This window comes from Malus sylvestris, chromosome 16 (genome assembly GCF_916048215.2).
Source record: "Malus sylvestris chromosome 16, drMalSylv7.2, whole genome shotgun sequence".
Taxonomy (NCBI): domain Eukaryota; kingdom Viridiplantae; phylum Streptophyta; class Magnoliopsida; order Rosales; family Rosaceae; genus Malus; species Malus sylvestris.
Window position 1 is genome coordinate 27,322,323 of NC_062275.1, and position 23,746 is coordinate 27,346,068.

General features: G+C 36.8%; 1 protein-coding gene and 1 long non-coding RNA gene across 3 annotated transcripts; one reads left to right on the plus strand and one right to left on the minus strand.

Moving 5' to 3' along the window:
* The first annotated feature begins 691 nt into the window (after nt 1-691).
* LOC126607907 (uncharacterized) lies at nt 692-2,902 on the plus strand. Its single transcript, XR_007617729.1, has 3 exons — nt 692-882; nt 976-1,072; nt 2,553-2,902. It is a non-coding gene; the product is annotated as an uncharacterized LOC126607907 (long non-coding RNA).
* A 12,358-nt stretch (nt 2,903-15,260) lies between these two features.
* On the minus strand, nt 15,261-21,831 carry LOC126607906 (homogentisate phytyltransferase 1, chloroplastic-like). 2 transcript variants are annotated; one of them, XM_050275613.1, is made up of 13 exons: nt 21,673-21,830; nt 20,813-20,860; nt 19,497-19,783; nt 19,232-19,315; nt 19,065-19,139; nt 18,626-18,709; nt 17,985-18,074; nt 17,658-17,759; nt 17,199-17,294; nt 16,995-17,066; nt 16,764-16,859; nt 16,054-16,158; nt 15,261-15,592 (listed from the first exon to the last, which is right to left on the minus strand). In XM_050275613.1, exons 1-13 carry the CDS (start codon nt 21,713-21,715, stop codon nt 15,551-15,553), a joined length of 1,224 nt encoding a protein of 407 aa, XP_050131570.1. In that variant the 5' UTR covers nt 21,716-21,830; the 3' UTR covers nt 15,261-15,550. The 2 variants fall into 2 exon arrangements, with proteins under 2 accessions (XP_050131570.1, XP_050131568.1); XM_050275611.1 differs by lacking the exon at nt 15,261-15,592 and having other exon boundaries at nt 15,617-16,158; nt 21,673-21,831.
* Between the last annotated feature and the right edge of the window lie 1,915 nt (nt 21,832-23,746).

Sequence of the window (23,746 nt, forward strand, 5' to 3'; positions counted from 1 at the left end):
TTATACGCTAGTCAGATGGCGAGTTGGAGCTTTTTGTATTGAGAATTTGAAAAAGTCAAAACATAAAACTTAAGCAATCGTGACATTGCCATCATCACAATCTAATACAGCAAAAATAAGAAAAACCCAAAACTAGAAAACCAAATTCAAAAGTTTACTAATTCATATACGGGTTTTTTTTTAATAAGTTACCCAAAACACCCTTTAACTTAATTGAAAAAAAAAAAAAACAATGGAAACATGTAACAACTAGTTCTTAATTTTACGATTTTATTAATTTTAAAGGAGTGAATGGACGAAAATACCCTTAGGCGAGATTGTTGACTTTCATTGACTAGCATTTCAAGACGCGTATGAGCTATTATTTTACCCCTAACCTCGAGGTACTCAAAGGTACGAACACATAGGCATAGACGGAATCGAATTTGAAGTTACGATGAAGATCTTACGGAACTTTGAATCCGAAAAATACTTTTGTGAAAATTACTATTTTATATTTTATATTTTTATATTATTATTTTAATATTTCTGATTTGCTATTTTAAATATTTTAATAATTTATTTTTGGCTATGGAGCCCACACATCTCAAAACTCTCCACTCTCTCCTTGCCGTGTGTATCTTATCCTTCTTCCCTTAATCTCTCTCGTCCCTGTAATCTTTCTCAATTCTTTATTACCCTATCACTCACCCTCCCTCTCTGAGAACCATAACATACCACCAGCGCCACATCGTTGTCACTCTGGCGAGCACCATCATAAACCCCACCTGACCACCTATGTCAGGAACTTAGAACCCTGGACTGGACACCCTCTCTCTCCACAGTGGCGCTGCCACTATTCACAAAAATTCCTCCGGTGAGTTCTCATCGTCCCCAGCAAAGGTAAGTCCCCAAAACCCCCCAAGATCTTCATAGATCGTGCTTAGGAGTACAATTAAGATGTTTTTAAGAAGTTTTAGTGTTGTTTGGATGCAGAAATACCACAGGAAAACTTCCCCAATTTTCCGGTGAAGGACCCATGTGTTTGCATGCTATTTCTAGCCAACTTCGGCCACGACCCAGCCTTTTTTTGGTACGAATCTCTTCTCCTCACTCGAAGCTTCATTTCCATAGGTTGAACATCAATTTTGGTTAAGAATCGAGCTTGAACAAAGCTCGTGAAGTTTCTTGGCCAAACTCGGCCCAATCCGGCCTTCTTCTTCGTTGGGTCCTGTAACATCTCACATCGACCAACGGAGACAGGATGATGTGCCTTATATGTACATGCCCACCTCCATATATCATAAGGCCTTTTGGGAACTCACTGGTTTCGGGTTCCATTGGAACTCCGAAGTTAAGCGAGTTCGAGCAAGAGTTCTCCTAGGATGGGTGACCCACTGGGAAGTTCTCATCTGAGTTCCTAGAAACAAAACCGTGAGGGAATGGTAAGCCCAAAGCGGACAATATCGTGCTACGGCGGAGTCGAACTGGGATTTGACATAATGGTATCAGAGCCACTCTGCCGTTCGGTGCGAGTGTGCCAACGAGAACGTCGGGCCCCTAAGGGTGGTGGATTGTAACATCCCACATCAACCAACGGAGTGGGGGTGATGTGCCTTATATGTACATGCCCACATTCATATAGCACGAGGCTTTTTGGGAACTCACTGGCTTCAGATTCCATCGGAACTCTAAAGTTAAGCTAGTTTAGGCGAGAGCATTCCTAGGATAGGTGACCCACTGGGAAGTTCTCGTGTGAGTTCCTAGAAACACCTCTGTGAGGTACCGTTTGGTACGTGGGACTGGACGGAACGAAGTGGGATGAGGCGTTCCGTCCGATGTTTGAGCGCCTAAAACGGGTGGAACGCGCTGTTCCACATGATGAATTTTGGGTGAATTTTCGTTCCGCCTCACCCCCTGGAACGACTTGTTCCACATCCATAGAACACAAAATTATAACCTTTCCGTCTCCTTCTCCTTCCTCCTTATTTCCATCCGAGGGCATCTTTGCTCCCTTTCCGTTCCATCCCGTCCTGTCCTTTTCCGTCTCGTCCTGTATGCATACCAAACAATACCTGAGGGAATGGTAAGCTCAAATGTGACAATATCGTGCTACGGTGGAGTCGAACTGGGATGTGACAGGTCCAGCCGACCCGCAAGCCCAAACGGGTCAACCCGACCCAAGAGGAAAAAAAGGCCTAAGCCTAAACTTGGCCCAAGCCTGACCCAGTTCCGAAATGGGCTCAAAATTTTCTTGGAATATTCCCTAGAATATTCCTAAAATATTCCTTGAAATTTGAAATTTTCTCGGAAACCCTCATATGTTAATTTCAATGCCTCAAGTATATTTTTGACATCTATTTAGTGAAACTTTGAAGTTTTAACATAGTTGACTGGCTTGGCGTCTCGGTTGACTTTTTGAGTTGACCATTGACTTTCCTGTTGACGTTTTACTAAATTTGCCCTAAACCTCTCTTAGGATAATTCGACTCCTGGTTCCAAATCCGCACTCCGTTTTCCCAAATTCAATCATTTTAGTACGATTTTACTAATTGTTCCCTTTATGTGCTTAGGTGCGTTTGTTAGTGGCGATCTCGTCCTCCCTAGTTTGAATGGCTCTTCGGCGACGGAGTATTTGTGAGTGGACCCCTTCTTAAATTGCATGATTCTTTATTAAATGCTAGGCTTGCATATATGAAAACATGATTTCATGATTTTACATTTTATGCATTATTTATGATTTATTGAATTTACGTTTTATGAAACGTTATCAATTATTGGATTTACGCTTACGAAATATTACGAATTTACAAATATGTTTTATTATGACTTTGTGAATATGGTTTATGATAATAATTTGAGCTAGAACGCTCCTATGGATTTATGATGTGATGCTTTGAGCTTTTGAGCTCCGATGATTTGATATGAGAAATGTGATTTATGTTTTATGTGCTTGCTTAGTGGGTAATCATACAACACATACACACAACCTGGGTATGTATATGTCTATGGCCATAGGACAGTTGATGAGTAGTGAGATATTTATGACATACTCCCAGCTTCACTGGCGAAACTAGTGTTAGACAACTTCACTAGCCACGACTAATGTCAGTGTGTTATGTTATGTTTCTTCTCTGGCGTAACCCAGAGTCGTACAACTTCACCTTCGAGTGATGGGACCTACCATATTTTTTCACTGGCGTAACCCAGTGTCGTACAGCTTCACCCTCGAGTGATGATTATGCCTTCGGGAAACTATGATACCCCTAGTTGAGTACTTTATTATTTTGGATTTACGAAGGTTTTATGGATTTGCCTTTAGGCGACTATGTTATCATTACTGAGCATTGTTTTATACATACACGTTTTAGATGTTTTCATGGCACGTTAGGGTTTTCAGAAAAATCTAGTACGTGGTATTATATATATGTGTTTTCAAAATAGGGGGTTAGTATGTTCAAAAGAAAAATGGTTTTACTTAGTATTGTTATTATAAACTTTGGTTCACTCACCCTTTTGTTTTGTGCCCCCTTTAAGACTTAGAATCGAGGCGTACGATCTCGACGTTAAGGCACACTCGTATCAGTAGCTTCAAGTTCCCCTCTCGGTGTAGGATCCACTTTCTTTGTAATCTCATTATTTTATAATATTCCTTTCATACTATTCTTGATTAGTTGTATGCTCTGAGTGTCAAACCGCCTTGCCCACCTAGGTAGCTTCCTAACCCCTACCCGATTTTTCTCCACATATTGGCTTAAATCACATCGATCTTCCACCACCTAGGCGGATTGTTAGAACATTGCCTATGAATTATTTCCTATGCAAGTTTTTATTTTGGCAAATTTTGGTCTTCTGCTTATACTATTGTTTTTTTTTTTTTGCGTAATTATTGTATTACTTGTTTACCTAAAGTCATTTTTTAGTTTACAAAAATACTATTAGGTTCTTGACTTTTATCGCCTAGCCCAAAATTGACCATACAAGTTGAGTCTATTGTCTGATACTTCTAGGCGAATAAAAGATGGGAAATTTTATTTAAACCCATGTAACATCTTTCTATACCCAACTTACTCTCTACACCCATATTATTTTTTATTAAAGAATTAATATCTCTTTAAACCCAAATTTATTACCTAAACTACCTTCTTAAATCCAATTCAAAATGTAAAGTTATCTTTACACCCAATTATAAATAAAATCGCTAATTGAATAATATTTTTTCAAAGAAGCTCGAAAATAAAAACATTACGCATCCTTAGCGCCCCCCCTCCTCCTAGCATCTTCTATGGCTACTGTTTTTTTTGCTACAAAACCAAGATATTTGCTCTCTTTACAAACCAAGACACAGGTTCTCTCTCTCAACCAAACCAGTTACTTGGGTTGCTATCAACACCACCACAATAAATAACCCCCATCACCTTCTCTTATCAAACCAACTTTCCTCTCTGCAAATTTTTGTTCTTTCGAAAAAGAACAACTCCACTGTTAATGTAAGTTGTCATTGTTTGCCTGATCAATTGTTTTCTCAAAAATTTGAAGCACTCCTAGTTTTGGAACTAATTATCTGGGATTAAGCAATTCATCTTTTCCTTACTTTCTGATCAATTTGTTTCTACAATTTGTTGGATTATAATCAATGAGTTAATTGATCGTTTAAATGGCTGAAGAAGTTAATTGTAAATTCTAATGAGAAGCTACAACCATTAGAAGCTGCAAAACTAAGTGCTTACAGATGCAAGTATAAGAAGAGCCATAAGACCAACCAAACCAGCACGACAACAAATTGTCAAACAAGCACGGTAACAAATTGACAAACAAGCATGGCAACAAATCGAGTCATACCTTAGTTAGAGAAATTAAAACTTCAAAATCACCATCCATTGATAAAAAAACTTATTTTTCTCTATAAGAGCTACTAGGATTTTAGCTAAAATGCACGTAGGATAACAAGGAGTGATATATGGTTTAATTATAGTAGGTGGGTTTATTGATACATTTTAGTTATATTTTTAATTCATCTTACATGGGTTTAAATAAAATTTCCTCCTATTATAACATTTTAAACCAATAACACGAGTCATGTAGGAAGGTGATTTTGTCGCTTATCTTTTAGAACTTGAATGTCCATGTTTCTCTTTTCTTCTTTCCTCCCTCTTAAGAATTACTTTGTATGCAAATTTTATTTCCAAAATTTTAAGTCTCATTATATTTATTTATTTTTGTTTGGAAATTGTTACGTTAGTATTTGTTTTTTTTTAAGGGGAACTACTGGTAGCAAGCCACGATTATCCACCATTTCTGAGCTCAAAGAGGCTTTTAGAAATTTCACTCTACTCGTGATCACAGTCAAGTAAACTCACCAACTCGGAGCATCAAACCCCGGACCTCCCACATTTTTTTGTTTATTAAGGAGCCACAGTCCGCCCTCACCAATGGGTCACTTGATGTGGTTTACATTAGTATTTGTTTACCTAAAGTCATCTGTTAGTTTACAAAATTACTATTAGGTTCTTAACATTTTTGCAAGTTACTAACAAATTAATACATAGGAGAAATTTCACGTATGACTTTCTAGACGTGCTGGCCTCTGCAGCACAATCACACCAAATGTAGGCTAGGTTGTATTATGTTTCACCCACTTCAAATTGACTCCATAAGTTGAATTTATTGTTGCATACGTCTCGATGAATAGAAGAATTCCTCCTCCGGTATGCCGCCATAACATTATAAGTCAATAACGCGATGTCATCAATGGCGTAGCCACCCACAAGGCTAAGGTGGGATGTAGTCCAAGGAGGTTTTCTATAAGGGTAGTGCTATCTATGCACTTATTTTTACTTTTCACACATCCCTCTCAATTTTCGGTTGTTCGAATCTAATGAGTTGGAGATGATCACTGACAAAAAATTAATAAGGCTGTATTCGAAGTAAAAATGGGTTTGTGAATAGAACTATTCTTTTTGTAAACTCATGCTTATAGCTTGCTCAATTTCAATAGAAATTATTATTTAATGTATATTTTATAGAGGATAGGTAATAAATAATACGTTTTATGCTAAAAATTATAAATTAGTTCTCTCTGTTGTAAAATCGACGGTGGGTGCAGTGGAATAAATTAAACAAGACACAAAATTTACGAGGTTCCTCTACAGTCAGTGTGACTGGAGTACGTCCTCGGGGCAACAGTGGTGCTTTCATTATAATCTGAAATAATAGGAGTACAAAGATAACTCTCTTTAATCTCCTCCTCATTTTCCTCTTCTTCCTCTCTTCCTCTTTTTTCCTCTCTCTCTCTCTCTCTTCTCTCTTCCTCTTCCGTAAATCGCACACCTCTTCTTCTCTTCTTCAAATATATAAACAAAAGAGAGCACTATTCACTTTACAAATTTTCCACAAATGAATAATGAAAATACTGTGCATAAATAGTAACAAATTATTCATGTGGGCCATCCACATATTATCACAACACTCCCTCTTGGATGGCCATAAGTCTTCGATTGATTCGTTAAAATCTTGATCTGTTTTGGATGTTCCCCCTGATGAGTATCTCCCCCTGATTTCAAATCATTTAGGCTGATCACTGATCATTCTGCTTCAGTCTCTTAGCGGGGAGAGTTGCCGAAAGAGGTGCTTTACTTGTTGTTAACTTTCCACAGGCTTTTTCTTGAACTGGGCTAGAGGACTTTCTGCTAGACTTGCATCCAAAGGTCTGAATTTACTCCTTTGATCTGGAGCAGATTTGATTCAAGTGTGGTGGACACTTGATCTTGAATCGGACTTGTAATTTCTTTAAGGACCTTCGAAGCTTGATCTTGAATGAAATTGGACCATGAAGAGCTTCACGTGACAAGTGATATTCGGCTTAGTTGGGGATGAATCAGCATATGTTCATTGCACTTGTCTCCACATGCTTCAATGCATCATTTTCACTTTCCTTACTTGCTCCCCTTGCTTAAGTAGTATTTTCATTGCTTTTCCCCCATGCATATGTGGCATCTTCTCTTGTAGGATTTGTCCCCTGGTGCAGAAGTGGAATGCAAACCCTTGCATTTGGATGGTTCATCACTTCTTGGTGACTGGAGACCCAGCTCCAACAACAGTTGAAGATGACTACTCGAGAGCAATACTAGGTAAGTAATCAGGAAAGGTTCCAGGCAGTCTGTTCCTTACCTGGAGTTTGAGTGGAGGTTCCGACATACTGCTTTCTTTATCCTTGTCTTTGCAGGTAAGAACAATGACAAAGGAAAGGACAGGGAGATTGCATGATATGAGATAATCTTGCTCTGGTCCCTGAAGATATGTGATAATCTTGCTCTGGTGTGACATGTTTGAAGAGGTATTCTCGGAGAGGAAGAAAACTGAGTATTTCGAGATGCTATGTTGAAGATGCATTCTCGGAGATGAGGAAGAGTTAGGTATTCTTGCAGTGTTACAGGTCTGCCTTGTTATGGAGAACAGAGGTCGACATATATAGAGATTTCTCAATAGCAAGTGTGGTGCTGTGCTTTTACTCTTGTCAGCAACTGTGGTGTAAATAGAACAGTAAGATTTACGCGTTTTCAACTTTGTCAGAGATCTTTGACAAAATTGCACGCGACATATGAAAAAGCTGGGATTACGTCTGAAAAATGCCAACGAACTTTATTCAGGAAAATCTGGCTTTTGAAATTCGGAGAGCGGTGCCTCTTCGATCTTTGAACAAATGGCTCTGCTGCCTCTTCTTTTATAGAGACATCAATTGTGTTCAAGAGTATGCTCAGAAAGTTGCTGCCTGTAGAAATTTCCTCTATCTTGCACTTCTGAAATTTTATTTGACCTCTGTTTTTCCTTCATCATTTCTGAAAAATGACTTGCCCATCTAACATTTGCTTAGATTTGAGTCTTAGGAGTGATACAGACGAGCAGCGTCAGGATAATATATGGCGCCCGTCCTTCTTATCTTCTAATGGTCCTCTTACGGTTAGGGACTCTATGATGAAGAATAACATAACCGCTACTGTGGTAGCTAGGAATCTTCTCACTCCAAGGGATAACAAGATCCTTTCAGAACGGTCTGAAGAGTTGGCCGTTCAAGACTCCTTGGCTCTCAGCGTTCAGTGTGCTGGCTCTGTGTCCAATATGGGCCAACGCCTACTTGCTCAAACTCGCCAAGTTGAATCATTGATGGCGGAGGTGGCAAGTCTTAAACAAGAGATCAGAGGGCTCAAGCACGAGAATAGAGTGTTACACGTGCTTGCAAATAGTTACTCTACGAGCATGAAAAGAAAGCTCGTCCAACTGCAGGAATCCGAAAGTCGGATTCAAAGTGATCACCAGAGGTTCGTTGCTAGATTCCGAAAGCAACTGATGCCTTCCCCTTCTGGTGTTTTGCTAAGTACTGGGGTGCCACATGATCAATCTCCAGTGCCTCCCCCTTCTGGGGTACTTTCGAGTACTGAGGCTTCACATGAGCAACCTTTGTGAAGGCTCCATCCTGTTTGTTTGTTTTAACTCATGTGTATGTATATATCTGTAATTTCTTGGAGATATTAATAAATAAGCTTTATTTCATTCAATGTATTGTGCCAAATACAATAAAGCATATACTTCACTAAGATGTGGTACTTCTGGACCAAATATTAATTTATCTTTACCCTCACAAAGATAAATGATTATTCTTAGTGTCTTCATCATATGAGTATTCAACTCATAATCTTCAATCCATATGGTTCTTTTAATATCATAAATATCATGGATAAGATTCGTGTTGGTAGATTGTTCGATCTGCAGCTCGAGACAATAATTCCTTTAACACTTTATAATTTTTTTTAGACTCTTCAGGAGTCCCAATTTAATATCATCAACTCTTCAAGAGTTATAATTTAATGTCATTGACTCTTGCAAGAGATTTTAGTATGTTGCAACAATATCATAATGATAGTACTCACTAAGGCAATTTATATCATCCATTGGTATTGAGTACATATTTTATGTTTTACCCTTCAGAGGCTTACTTCAAGCAATTTGAATCCTTCAAGGGTTTTCTACACTTCATGACACATTTTCCTTTGGAATTTATACAGAGCAATTTGCTCCCATGTATACTTGAGGGATTTACTTATGGAGATATAATGTGGGCGACTCACAACCCTTCGTATATAATTCTCCATTCATATGAACTCGTTTACAACCTTGTGTCATATCATGTAAGTGTATTACACTATATTACAAATGCCCATATATAACCTCCTTGGTTCAACATCTTTTGGCTATTTGTATTGTATTCAAATATATATAGGTTCATTTGCCCACGTTCTTACAAAATTGTAATGGAATTGCCTTTCTCCATTTTGGCCAATAATTTTTCTTTTGTCGACGAACAAAAGAACGTGACTCAATATTAACACAGCTCATTGATGAATATAGTAGCTACTTGTAAAAACCAAAATTATCATTGGTTATCATCAATCTGTGATCCCATATTCTCATGTGCATGCGCATGCATAAAAGCTTTTCATTTCTTTGGATATCCATTGCCTCTTCAAGGGCATGACGCTATCTCTTCCAGGATAGTCATAATTTAGAGAATGTGGATCATAACCTCCTCTTGAGCGTTATAGTTCTTGGATTTTAATCTCCACTTCCGGTAGTTGAGTCATTGGAACCTATATGTCTACTATGCTCTATGTATGAGACATCAACATTCCCATGTCTGTGGATTGTCCTATCTGGGACGTGTATCCATGCAGCGACTGTCATGCTTCTGGCATGCAACAGTTATGCTTCGGGAATGCAATAGTTCAGTAGTGCCATATTATTCGTCTTTCGAATAACTGAACCTTTTGAGTCTAAAAATCTGCCACGCTTCAGGCGTGCAACAGATAAATCATTTACTGTCTCATTATTTTATCCAACAGAGACATCAATTCTTGTAGGCACATTTGCAGTAAGTATATATGATTTCATCACTTTCGTTGCATCATTCAATTATTCATATTTCATTTTCTCATTGATTGCTTCGTGAATCAAAATAAGACAAATTCTCTTCGTTCTTCTGGAACGGTCTTTTCTCATCATTCTTTTGGAATGATATTTTCTCATCGTTCTTCTGGAACGATATTATTTTCTCCCCCTAATGGCAGGAAAATTGTCTTATCAAAATGACAGTCCGCAAACCATGCGGTAAACATATCCCCAATCAAGAATTCCAAATATTGAATGATAGATGGTGTTCAACATCAATGCCTAATTTGCAATGATGCCGCATTTCAGTACGTTGTGGCAGTCTTACAGGCACATAGACAACACAACCAAAAACTCGTAAATGTATAATGTTTGGTTGGTTCCAAACTCGAGTTGTACTGAGAAGTATTGATGGTCGGTAACATGTCTCAACCGAATTAATAATGCATCATGTAAAGTTTACATGTCCCCATGTAGAAAATTGGCAATTTCGTTTTTATGAGCAGAGCGCGGGAAATCAATTTCATTCGCTTAATAAAGGCTTCTGCTAAACCATTTTGAGTATGGACATAAGGAACTTCTGGTCCTTATTTAATAGTCTGTAAACTGAGACTCTTATGGCTTTTATTACAATTAAGTTAAGGCACTGCGGCACTTCAAACTTACGGTACTCATCTAGGAACTTCATGTCCTGATCTTCAGGATCAAGGGACTTCATGCCAGATCCTTTTGTATGATGGAACTTCGGGTCCAATCATTTTATATGATGAGGATCAAGAAACTGCAGGTTATGATCTGATCAAGGAACTTCAGGTCCTGTATATACTCATAGTAACAAAAGATAAGTACAATAAATAAATTAAAGCAATAGGCGGTAATTCCAACCATAGTAAATAAATTGCATTTAAGTAAATAAAGCTTGTGACAAGGGCTTTAATTCAGCACCATTCACATAAATCAAAACTTAAAGCAGTAGGTGGTAAAACCGTCCATGATAAATAAATTGCTTTAAAGTAAATAGAACTTGTGACATGGGCTTTAAACCAACACCATGCACATAAATATCAAAGCTTTAAAGCAAAGGGTAATAATTCTACCCACTGTAAATAAATTGCTTTAAATAAATAGAGCTTGTGAAAGTGTTTTAAGCCAACACCATTCACATAAATAAATATATATTTTCGTTTCTTATTCATTCACATGGTGCCGTGTACCATCCAATAATATTTGTTCTTTTCTCCTTTTGTGACAACATCATGCACCAAAAATCCACCTTTCCAATTTTTTTTCTTTTCAGAATGGTGCAACTCACTTCCAAAACCTTTTTGTTTTCTTTAAATAGTCCAACCGACACACCATCCATTTGCTCCCTTTTTTTTCAATATATATATATATATATATATTTCTTTCTTTCCAACTACCCAAAATAATAACACTTTTCGTTGTCTGCCACTTATAAGAAGATCAAACCATTAGATTTAACTCAAAATTTAGTATGATATGGATAAGAAGATACCAAACAACTTTCATGAAGAAACAATTTCGAGCTGAGCTTCTGAAAATGAAGGTTTGGTACTCATAAGATGGCAGCCCAGTTTTCTGCGGAAATGGAGGCTGAGTTGAAGTTTCAGTCATCTACGACGATCGCACCGTTGACAATTTCTGAAATTTGGATATGTTCTAGGTACTAGGTGGACAAACAACTTTCAAGAAGAAAGTATTTCAATTGGATGTCAGGAAGTTGGAATTCAAAGGCTATTTACATGGCTGCCAAATTTTCTGCGGATTTTGAGTCTGTAGTATTATTTCTAAGATCTAGAATGATTTAACCGTTGGATGGTTCTGGAATTTTGGTATGTTATGGGAGAGAGGATAAGGGACAACTTTTATGAAGGAATGGTTTATGTATGAGCACTGGAAGTTGAAGTTTCAAAGCTCATATGACTGTCGGATTTTCTGCCAATAATAATGACAATACTTATATAAACACATGTATATTTACTTTAAGAAAATTAGTCATTTAGAGATATGAGAATGAAATGAAAAGATTTTCTTATCTGTGAGATTCCAGCCGATAGATGTGAGAGGTAAGTAGTGCTTTCCACCGACATGAGAGCTTCTCGTGCTGATAACGTGTTGTAAAATCGACGGTGGGTGCAGTGGAATAAATTAAACAAGACACAAAATTTACGAGGTTCCTCTACAGTCAGTGTGACTGGAGTACGTCATCGGGGCAATAGTGGTGTTTTCATTATAATCTGAAATAATAGGAGTACAAAGATAACTCTCTTTAATCTCCTCCTCATTTTCCTCTTCTTCCTCTCTTCCTCTTCTTTCCTCTCTCTCTCTCTCTCTCTTCTCTCTTCCTCTTCCGTAAATCGCACACCTCTTCTTCTCTTCTTCAAATATATAAACAAAAGAGAGCACTATTCACTTTACAAATTTTCCACAAATGAATAATGAAAATACTGTGCATAAATAGTAACAAACTATTCATGTGGGCCATCCACATATTATCACAACACTCTCTCCAATCTCCCTTTATCCTATTCTTTAAGGAAAAAGATCATTTACCCTATATAATTTAGCCTTTGTGCTTCTTACTCAAGAAAAGAAAAATAATTTCTTTAAATCCACAATTAAATCATTATCTCCGCAATTTCTTAATTTCCGTTGTGATTTTCCAATAAATGTCACATTTGATACTTTCTTAATCTCTTTATTATTTACTTATTCTTGATTTAATTAGTAGGTTAATTATTTATATGGTCCTTGAATTTATTGGTTAGGGTTATGATTTTGAGCAGTGTTCTAAAACATGGCCTAGGCGCTAGACAGCGGTGCTCCGCCATGATTATCCCGAAATCATTTACTAAATCGGCAAAGCTATTAGGTGGCGTAAGTCAGACGCCTAGGCGGGTTAAATGGTCGTTGGGCAGGCTAGATGGAAGTTGGACGGTCTGGGTGGCCTGGGAAAATACGATTGCTTACCTAGAAGTAGGTAGACACTGAAAACCTGGGCGCTATGTGTTTGACCGTCTACTCTAGGTGTGACGATGGTCTACGAGAGAGAGAGAGAGAGAGAGAGAGAGAGAGAGAGAGAGAGAGAGAGAGAGTGTGTGTGTGTGTGTGTGTGTGTGTGTGTGTGAATATGCAATTGCAGATATGGTGATAAGTAGACGGCTGCAATCGTTTTTGCTTAGCAGCTTAGGGTTTTTTTTTTTTTTTTGAAAGTGAATCAGTGATTGGGAATCGGGATGGCTAAATACAAGTGTATTTGGTTTTTTTTTTTTTTATTCTAATAGGATAATAAATAGATTAGATGACTTTGCGTTTTTTGTTAGGATCCATTATGCCCATCTATAATAGACTTAACAATTCTATTTAATGTTAAAACAAGGAATGCAAGGCCCAACTTGCATTTTATTTATAGCCTTACAAAATGATACAAAACTAACAAAAAGAGTCTAAATTTTTACATATTTTCATACATATATTTTTTTTCTTTTTAAGAAATAACATATTATTCAATGTTTATTTACATATTATATAGTAAATTTACTTAAATCCGCCTATGCTGCCTAGACTCCCTCCTGGGCGCCTAGGCTCTAGGCCCCAGTCCGCTGCTCGACTAGCATCTAGCATTTTTTAAAACCTTGATTTTGAGAATAGTTTATATTATATTATTGTTCTTTTATATTGATTATTATATAAGTTTATATAAGAAAAAAATAAATAAACATATGATTTTATTGTACTATTTTCAGTTAGCCCACACAAAGAAAAAATCCTTAACTCCACCCTTGGATGTCATGTGATAAAGCTAAAACACAATTGCGCTAATTCAATAGAGATCTCTACACAATAGCAAATTAAGTGTACGTAAGTAAGCCCTTATCCTGATATGCATGCTTAAATTTTTTTGAAACTTTTCAAACTAATGTAGTTTAAAAATAGTCGGTTAGTACTACAATATGGTGGTATTCCTCTTCATTTGTTGTTATGTCACATCCCAGTCTCAACTCCGCCGTAGCACGATATTGTCCACTTTGAGCTTACCATTCCCTTACGGATTTGTTTCTGGGAACTCAGACGAGAACTTCCTAGTGGGTCACCCATCCTAGGATTGCTCTCGCCTGAAGCTTAACTTTGGAGTTCTGATGGAATCTGAAGCCAATGAGTTCCCAAAAGGCCTCGTGCTATAGGGAGGGAACTATGTACATATAAGGCACATCACCCTTTCTCCGTTAGTCGATGTGGGATCTTACAATCTGCATCGAACGGCAGAGTGGCTCTGATACCATTCTGTCACATCTCAGTCTCAACTTTGGGCTTACAATTCCTCACGAATTTGTTTTTGGTAACTCAGACGAGAACTTTCCAATGGGTCACCCATCCTAGGATTGCTCTTGCCCGAACTCGCTTGACTTTGGAGTTCCGATGGAATCCGAAGCCAGTGAATTCCCAAAATGCCTCGTGCTATAAGAGGGAAGTATGTACATATAAGGCACATCACACCCTCTCTGTTGGTTGATGTAGGATCTCACATGTTACGTGTTGCATGACACTTGGTTTAACCTTGACAATTATCCTTGATAACACTTTTGTCCCTATTGAGCTGTGGTTTCGCTCACCTTTTACATTTTAGACCTTGCAAGTTTGGTACAAGATAAATATAAGGGTAGACGGGTTGAGGTTGTGTTAGACGGGAGATTTAAGGGTTTTATATATTTCTGCACACCTTGTAAAAGGAAGAGTTATGTTCATTTTATTTTATTTCTACTGGTGCACTCGGCACAAGATTTATTTATTTTTTCACCAACTCCGAGTCGGGGCATAACAATATTGTATGTATTAAAACAAAGGAAAACTAATGAAAAGGACTTGAAAACTTTGAGTTTTAATGATAAGGACAAAATAAAGGATAAAGTGAATAGTACCAAGATTGACTTTTTAGTGTTAAAATGTGGTTTTTCGTTAAAGTGAACAGTACCGGGAGCTTTTCGTTAAAGTTTCCAAAAAACAATGAACCTTGAAATGACATTTCTCTAATTGGGCTACAGTTCTTTGGCAACTTTTTACGATGGTTAGGATCTTCGTTGTCTGACTCTATCTTGTTGGGTTGTGAACTATTTTAGTACATATATGCAAAAGCGTGACGGGATGACACAAGTATAAAAAATCATATAAACATGCATAATTAGTGGAACATTGAATTCCGTTTAATCATATTAAACTAATCCACATGATCGTGATTAATCAATGTACTTGTGATCATGCAAAAATGAATGAAGAACACGTGCATGAACTTAGATTAGGTTTAGAACTCCAACATTAGATTTCATAAACGAACGGATTCATTGAGATTTCAATGTTCATTATATTTGCTTAAACTTCAATTTCAACCAAATATTCATAATATTTGCTTAAACTTCAATATCAATCGATATGCAAAGGTCTTATGCCTCAAACTTTCCAGCTTTTCCCCGGAATCCAGGCCGGGACGGTGAAATAATGTACCAAGGAAATATCGGAGAGTACAATGTACGTTGAATAACCCAGCAACAGCGTTCGATTGTTACCCCCTAAGATTCCGAAAGCAACCTTTACTTTGACATAAGTTGCATCGTCATCTAACAAGCGGTATAAGTAGATACTCAGCGTAGAAAAGCTGCAAGAAGAAAATAGAAAGAAATGAATAAAAAGTATGCCACATTGGAATTTAAACACACCAAAATGAAATCACAAACAAGTTGTGTACAATCCATAAAATCAACGCTAGCAAATGGCACGTTGAAACAAGTAAAGCTGGAAATCGGTCTTAGGTTGGAGTCTCCAGACGCAGTCCAACTTCCAGACCGCACAAACCAATGGTTCTTAGAGTTTTTGAGGGATTTTCTCATCTCCAAGAATATAGGCATTTGTTGTGCCTGAACAAAATTCGAGCCCTCGATAAAGATAAAGCATCCAACAAGCAATACTTGAAACAGCAGTATGAGGGCTTGAATTAGCGTGTGGAATGTTTGTAAGATGTTAACAGCAAAACTGATGAGGGAAATTGGGGACACCTTTGGTTTTTGACATACTCTATTCCACTGCAATTGCATTCAAGTAGCGGTAGCAAGCATTTACCTTCCATATAAACATGTAAAAGGATGTGATTGCAGCTTTGCTGTTGAGATCGACAGATTTGGCTCTGTTCCACAGTACCAAAGCCAAAATTGTATGTCCCAAAACCTAAAACAATGCAAATACAGAATAAATCAATATCTGCGTTCTTGGCGCATTCTTCAGTTTCCAGTATCTGAACAAAGAGGTTATAGATGAACAAAAACTCAATAGAAAGATGGGATTATGAAAACGCACTTAAGGTTCCCCAAAATATTATTAACTTCTCTTGAGAATATAGGAGCACCGCTTGTTCTCATGTCACATGAAAAACTAATTCACATGCATACAATACAAACTGAAGTGGCCTCATATGACAGTTTAACACTTCATATGTTTGCATTTGAAAAGGAAGGCAATGCGTTAGAATCAGAAATTTAGAGTTAAAGAGCGATCGGTAGAATTTTAAGAACCCTTTACGTGGACACCTAAACTTCACAACATTACCAACTATTTCATAATAGCGAACGGCATGTGAAGGCAGAAAAGTACCAACTGAAAATAAATCATTAAATTCATGCTTTCCACTGCATTTATACGTTCTTCAGAGTTAAACGCGTATAATTCAAAAATTATAGAGAAAGGAGAAATTGTGCCATTCGGTAACCTAGAATAAGTGAAGATTGGTAACGCTCACTACTGTTCTCTTTAAATTTAGAAAACTGAAACATTACCGTGACGCATTTGCTCAACATGAAGCCCGATGATGCTCCCAATAAAACGGCAACACCATAAGCCATTTCAAGTAGCGAAATACAAATCCAAAAGACCTGCCCAAAGATAATTAGGATCAAAACTATATATGCTCGCTTACCACCATAAAAGTCCGAATACTTTACAGATGTACGAATACATGTATATCAGTGAAACTGTATATATGCGTGTATTAAAACTTAAAAGGCTACCCGATTTTGTCCCATGCGTACTGTAAAAGACCGGATGCCGAATATTTTATCTCCATCAATATCAGGTATGTCCTACATGATTCCACGGTGTGAATAAAATCGATCATCATTTTTTTTTTTATCATAACTTCACGAAGTGAAATAATAGCAAATGCATAAATCTACTCGTGTTCTACTTGAAATGAACAAAAGAAAAGGTTTTACCTTAAATAATGCTATAACAACTGAGAAGAAGCTCATAAATGCAGTTGCAAAGATTAGTGGCCTCGAGAAGGCAGCTGGTCTTTTGTACACATGCATCTGGAAATCATTAGATAAATTAGAACTCAACGACTGAGAGCGCATCCAACTACATGACAGAGATGATCCGTTAACAGTATCTCTTGAGAGCAATCAATTATTATACTAACTACTTTATCCAAACAATTGCCCTTGCAACCGTCTTATGTGTGTGCACGCGCAGATATGTTTGTCCTACAAGCATTTCATCGGACACTGGCAACCATTGCTCAAGTGACAGATATCTTTCGATGATGTTATAGGTTGAAATTATAATAGCAAATGCCGCTCAATGTGGAAAACATATTGTGTAAATCAAGTATTTTCTGAGAGAATGAAACAATGGGAAGGTATTAATTGATTTCCTAATAGAAAATAACAAACCTGCATGTGCAGGAAAAAAGCAAGTTGGACTATCACTGCCCGAACAGCTAGGATACACATTGCAGCAACCACAGCAGACCTCTTCCATCTCAATAGTGGCAACTGCGATTATAAAAGACGGGTTCTGACTTATGCTTTAGTACAATCGCTAGATTTACATGGAAAAATTTTAGATACTAAAGTCCAGCCTTCCATATACTATGGAATAAAAACACTCTTAAACTAAATTTCATTCATCAAATTGGTTATCACAAGTGACATAAGCTTTCCTCATATAGATATTTAAGGAACGTCAATAAGATTACACATGAGCAAAAGCCAACTCACATTGATTGAATAAGCAGTTCCAAGTACAAAACTGACGAAAAGGGCCCAAAACAATGGCCATGAACCAACAACCCATCCAAGCCAAAAGCTCTGTAGAAAAGAATGGTTACGGTCAGAATGTTTTTCAGTCACAATATGATTACGCTTGATGATAAATCCATACACTAAGTAAATATTGAACATTCAATCCAGTTTCCTTAGTCTTAATTCTGATTTTGCATGTATATTAAGGTACTAGTAATTTGGTAGTATTCAGATGTCTGAAAAATCCGATGAAGTTTATTTCTTGCATGGAAACAATGACAATGCTGGCCACACAAATAGTTAGAGGAATAAGAAATAAAAACACTATCGAGAGCACTCGAATCCTTAACAATTTTAACCATAATAACTAAATTTCTAGTGAAGAACAGGAGGCAGTTTGCAAGCAAAAGTTAGGGAATCACATTACGGGCCCATTTGGTAATCTTATTTTCTTTGTGATTAAAGAGCAGGTGATGAAGAAGATGAAAGACGAGAGATGCAAAGCATAAAGGAAGAAGGATAATATAGTGGCTTTCAAAATAAAATCTAATAACAGTTTTAAATGGTCTTCAGTTTTTAGTTTTAATTTTTTCTAATCCAAACATTGCCTTTGATACCATAATTAGAAAAGATGTCACAATCATGATGCCGGTTCCAACTGAATATTCCCCAGATGCCAACGGAAGATAAGGCTTGTTAACCTGCAACATACCATAAAATACAAGTATACAATTAGACAATTCACATATGCTCCAGTAAATAATCTTTTTGTTCATGACTTCCAAGAATATAAGCCAAATAATCCAAAGTGGCGCTTAATAAATTGAGCACAACTTGGTAATTGGTAACGTTTGAACATCCGTGAGTGTAGTGAGGGAAGCTTGAAATAATGGCTTAGTAGGCAGCTTGATAACTCTAGATAAAAGAACCTATCCTGGAATTCTACATGTAGAACCATCCTAATGGAATGCCCCCTTAAGAAACAAAAAGGCGACATAATTTACAATTCTTATTCCCCAATCATTGCAATTCTACCAGTAAACTCACAAAACCTACCTTGTCTATATCGATGTCAGACAACTGATTCAACCCAACAATGTAAATATTCATAAAGAAAGCAGCAACTACAGCCTGAAAATAAAAAAACGAAGCATGTAAGAATAGCAATGACAACTGTACCCATGTAATCGTTTAAGATTATCAACATCTATTAGAGGCATCACCTCCAGCACCCCCGTGAAAAATAATGGAGACAAATCTGACAGATTCTTGACTGCAAGGAGAGAAACTGAAATTATGCTCAATGCCTGTTTAGAGAAAAAAATAGGTCAGGTCTCTCTAAATCGATTTGAAAAAGTAAAGGAAAGGACAATAAAATAACAGTAATGATCCTAACTAATCTCAAGCACATATTAGTGGAGTTATATATCAAAAAGCTAAATTGGACAATGTCAAGATTGGTGATGATGATTCTGTCCCAAACTTAACTGTGCCTATAACTGTGTGCGGCCTTGAAAACCTGTAAAAAGCATCTATGGCATTTTTGATAGAGTTCCATATGCTTTTCGGATTATAGGCTTCAGGTTCAGATTCAAGAGGGTTGCCTGCAGTAGCATTCACCAAGAACTTTTTATCATGCCCCCTGTAGAATGTAGACTTTTCCTTAGTGCCTCCGGTATTTCGCTGAAAAAGATGTTGCTGAGATCCAACACCACAGTAACTTTCTAGGATATCCCATGCTCTGCACCTTGAAACTCTGACTGCTACATATGAACCTATAACAACAAAGATCCGGGTTCCAGTAAGTTTCAATATTGAGAAAGGCAAATCATACATCAGTTTTAATGTCAAATGAGAATTCGAAGCTTACTGTCTTACCGTTTCTTAAATTTGGATAAGCTAATAATAAGAGTAGATTGCACAATACATTGCTAAGTGAAGCGCCATATCAAATAATGCACAATATTCTGATTAACAGATGCTCCGGTTAGAAGATGTGATTACGAGACCTATAGACGCTCCAGTTAGAAGACCTACAGACACTCTGGTTAGAAGATATGATTACGAGACAGACGCTCAGGGCCAAAAGGGTAGAGCAAGACCTAGGAAGACCTGGACAGAGACTTTAAGAAAAGGCTTGGACTACTTGGATGTTGGATCTAACGGAAGACATGGCACAAAATAGAGCGCAATGGCATTCTAGGATTCATATAGCCGACCCCATTTAGTGGGATAAGACTTTGTTGTTGTTGTATTTGTTATTCTGATTAATAGATTTTGTGAGACAAAAATTCTTTCATATAAGAAAACATGAATCAGTAGGCCCACAGTGAATTACAGTACGCTTCTTATCCACATTATAAATCAGAATCCTAAACTAATGAGTTGTTATCTTGGAACTTGAGATGTAAGCCAGTACACTTTGAGCTAATTCTTTGAATAAAAACATCCATCACTACCTTGCTGTTAAAAACTTCCACCATGTGTAATCCCAACTAAGATATAAAGACTAAGAAGCCCAAACACATACAATGGAAAGTGAATAAAACAGTAAAGAAAGCTCTCTTACAGATCTCAATGTGCAGATTCAGCAACGCTGCATGGTTAGCTACAAACATTGATGACTATAATGTCTTGAAATAGTACTATCAGTATTTAAACAGCAATCACACTAAGCTTAAATTAAATACTATGCTCATATCCAGCATATGTTTGTATACAGCATACATGGAATCACAATACGAAATTTTTATTGCTCGAAAGTCAAAAGGGAGAATCAGACGTCGTGATGGGACCAGTCATACCTGAAAAGCAGTTCTTGTGGAGATTATCCCTTCTCCAAACGTTCCCACCTATGAATTTTTATAATGCATCAGAATTCACATTAAGCAGTCCAATTAGCAGGAATAAACTCACAACTAAACAATGAGTGCCCGTTTAATAACCATTTCGTTTTTTTTGTTGTTGGTTTTCACTTTTTGTTCTATAGATAGTATAAAAGAATGTGGGAGAAAGGAGGAACCAAAAAAGGTGAAGGAAGGAAAATGACAAGAAAAAGTGAAAACTAAAAACCAAAAGCTGAAAAGAATTGTTAAGTTCTTTTTATTTTTGAGCTTCTGTTTTCATATGAGCTCCTTCATTTTTCCTTCCCCATTCCTCATTTCGCTCATATACCATCTCTATCTCTAGCAAAAAGAAAATAAAAACTAAAAAGTTTAAACGAAATGGTTATCAAATCCGCCCTAAAATACCAAATTCAATTCCATAAATGGTACAAGCAAAGGTAGAGTCAACTCAACCTAGTCACATCTTGAAATAACAACAAAAAGTAAAGAAGAAAAATTTTAAATTTAAGAAAACCCAGCCGAATAATTGTAAATTATTTCAGTCTGCTGATTCTAAAGACCAAAAAGAAGGAATCTTTGAACAGACAAAGATTTTCCCAGATAATAAGTACCTACAATACCACAAAATAGAATAAAAAATTAAAAAAAAAAAATTAAAAAAAAAAAAAAAAAAAACCAGCATTTGAAGCATCTGAAACAGTTACTAATTTCAGAGGAAATAAACAAATAAAGAAATAATCAGAGACCTTAATAAATCAAGAACAAGAGAAAGCCAGAGAAAGAAATGAATATTTTCTGTAAAACTGATATCACAATACCCAAAGATGCTTTGGAGAAGGACCCAACAAGCGCAGAGTCCATGTGCTTCAGCCAACAAAGAAATCGATGCTTCAGTTCAACTGAGACCACTGTGAAAACTCACTGCCCTTAAGTAAGCACTCAGGAGAGGGAGAGAGGGAGAGTTACGTAATTAAAATGTAACCAGTGAGGTTATTTGATACCATAAACAATGAAATGGATGCGACATGCGAGTCCATTGTCCACGCGGGTACCAGTGGTCCAGTGTCCTTAAATTTGACCATGTGCCCTTCAATTTGTCCAGGCGGGTACCAGTGCCTTTCAACGTTCAATTTGACGTGCAGTGCAGTGCAAATTGCAATTCAGAAGCCCGTAAATGCTTGGGACCTTCGCTTCTGACATGCTGTAGGGTCGAACCTTGCAAACTCAACTGCTCATTACCTTACCAAAAATATCTGGACCAACAAAGCAAACTCTGACGGCGCTAGTAGGTAGTTGAATGTTGTTGTTAGCCTTATAAAGTTTGATTCAAAATCCAACTCAAAACATACCCCACCCATTCTAGGTTGCTATATTAATCTCCACTTATAAGTAAATGATCTTTCGTACCATTCTCGTCAAAGATGAATTTGAATCATATTATTGCTAACTCATTGTGAGGCTAAGCATACTCCCTCCCCTTAATGTAGACAGTATTGTTTGTTAAAAGAAAATGGAAAAGAAAATGGAATAAATTACTGAGAGATTATGTTTAATTATTTTGGTTGAAGATGATGTGATTATAGCATTACATTGTTTGCTAAAAAATAATTTCTTGTAGGTGTAATTTTGAACAAGATTATATTTAGCTTCTTTGGTTAGCAAACTCTAACGTCACTAGTAGGTGGTTGAATGTTGTTGTTAGCCTTATAAAGTTTCATTCAAAATCAACTCAAAACATACCCCACCCATTCTGGGTTGCTCAGTGATACTCATCTCCACTCAGTGGCAGATCCATGATTTTAAATTCGGGGGTTCCATTAATAAAGGTAAAAAAATTTATAAACAAAATTAACATTGAAAAGTCAAATATAATACATTTAATTTAAAAATCATAAGCAAAACAACATTACAAGCTATAAAATCCTAATTTGAGCGTCCACGATAGGATTTCATAGTTTGAAAATGTTCTATGATAGCTTTACTACCAATACATAAAAAAAGATATTTCTCAATATAAATAACTAAGCTGTCACTCAACCATCTTTCTCAATGAACAAATAGATGGTGCTATTGACTTTAGCTTGAAAAATCTCTCCATATTTTTTATTTCTAAACTACACATTTAACAAAACAAACACAAAATATATACCAATTCTTAAAAAGGGTCATATTTTCTTTCTTCTCCGGGTTTGGTCTAGGCGGACTAGGTGGATTTAAGTAAATTTATTATATACCTTTAGTATTTTGGTGAATTTAAGGTATAAGATAAAAGTTCAAATAATTACAAGTTCATAGTAATTTACATAATATTTTTAGAGATCATATTGATTTATATTGAATTTTAAGACAAATAAGTGTGTTAAATATGTGGGTGTAGAAAGCAAAATGAGGCACTGGATGCATAAAGAGGGCAACCACACCAATTAGCAAAAATACACCTAGGGACTAACAGCCCATTTTCTTTTTTGGAAAGATCAACTTGATGCTAGCTGTCCAAACGTGATTGGACCAATTAAAAAATACATTAAATGGGAAAGTTTGAGAGTGGTCAGGTGGGAATGAAATGATGAGAGAGACTCATTTAATCATCTTCTTCCTCTTTTCGTCTTCGCAATAACAAAACCACGAAACCTAGAAATTACAGAACACATTGCACAGACCTCGTGTTCGAGTACGAGGGGTCCTTGAAAAATTTCTAGCAACGATTTAGGGTCGTTGAGGGGTCCTGGGACCTCCCAGGTCCCTCTGTAGATTCGCCATTATCTCCACTTGTAAGTGAATGATCTTTTGTACGATTCTCGTCAAAGATAAATTTGAACCACAATATTGCTAACCCATTATGAGGCTAAGCACACTCCCTCTCCCTTAATGTAGACAATATTGTTTGTTAAA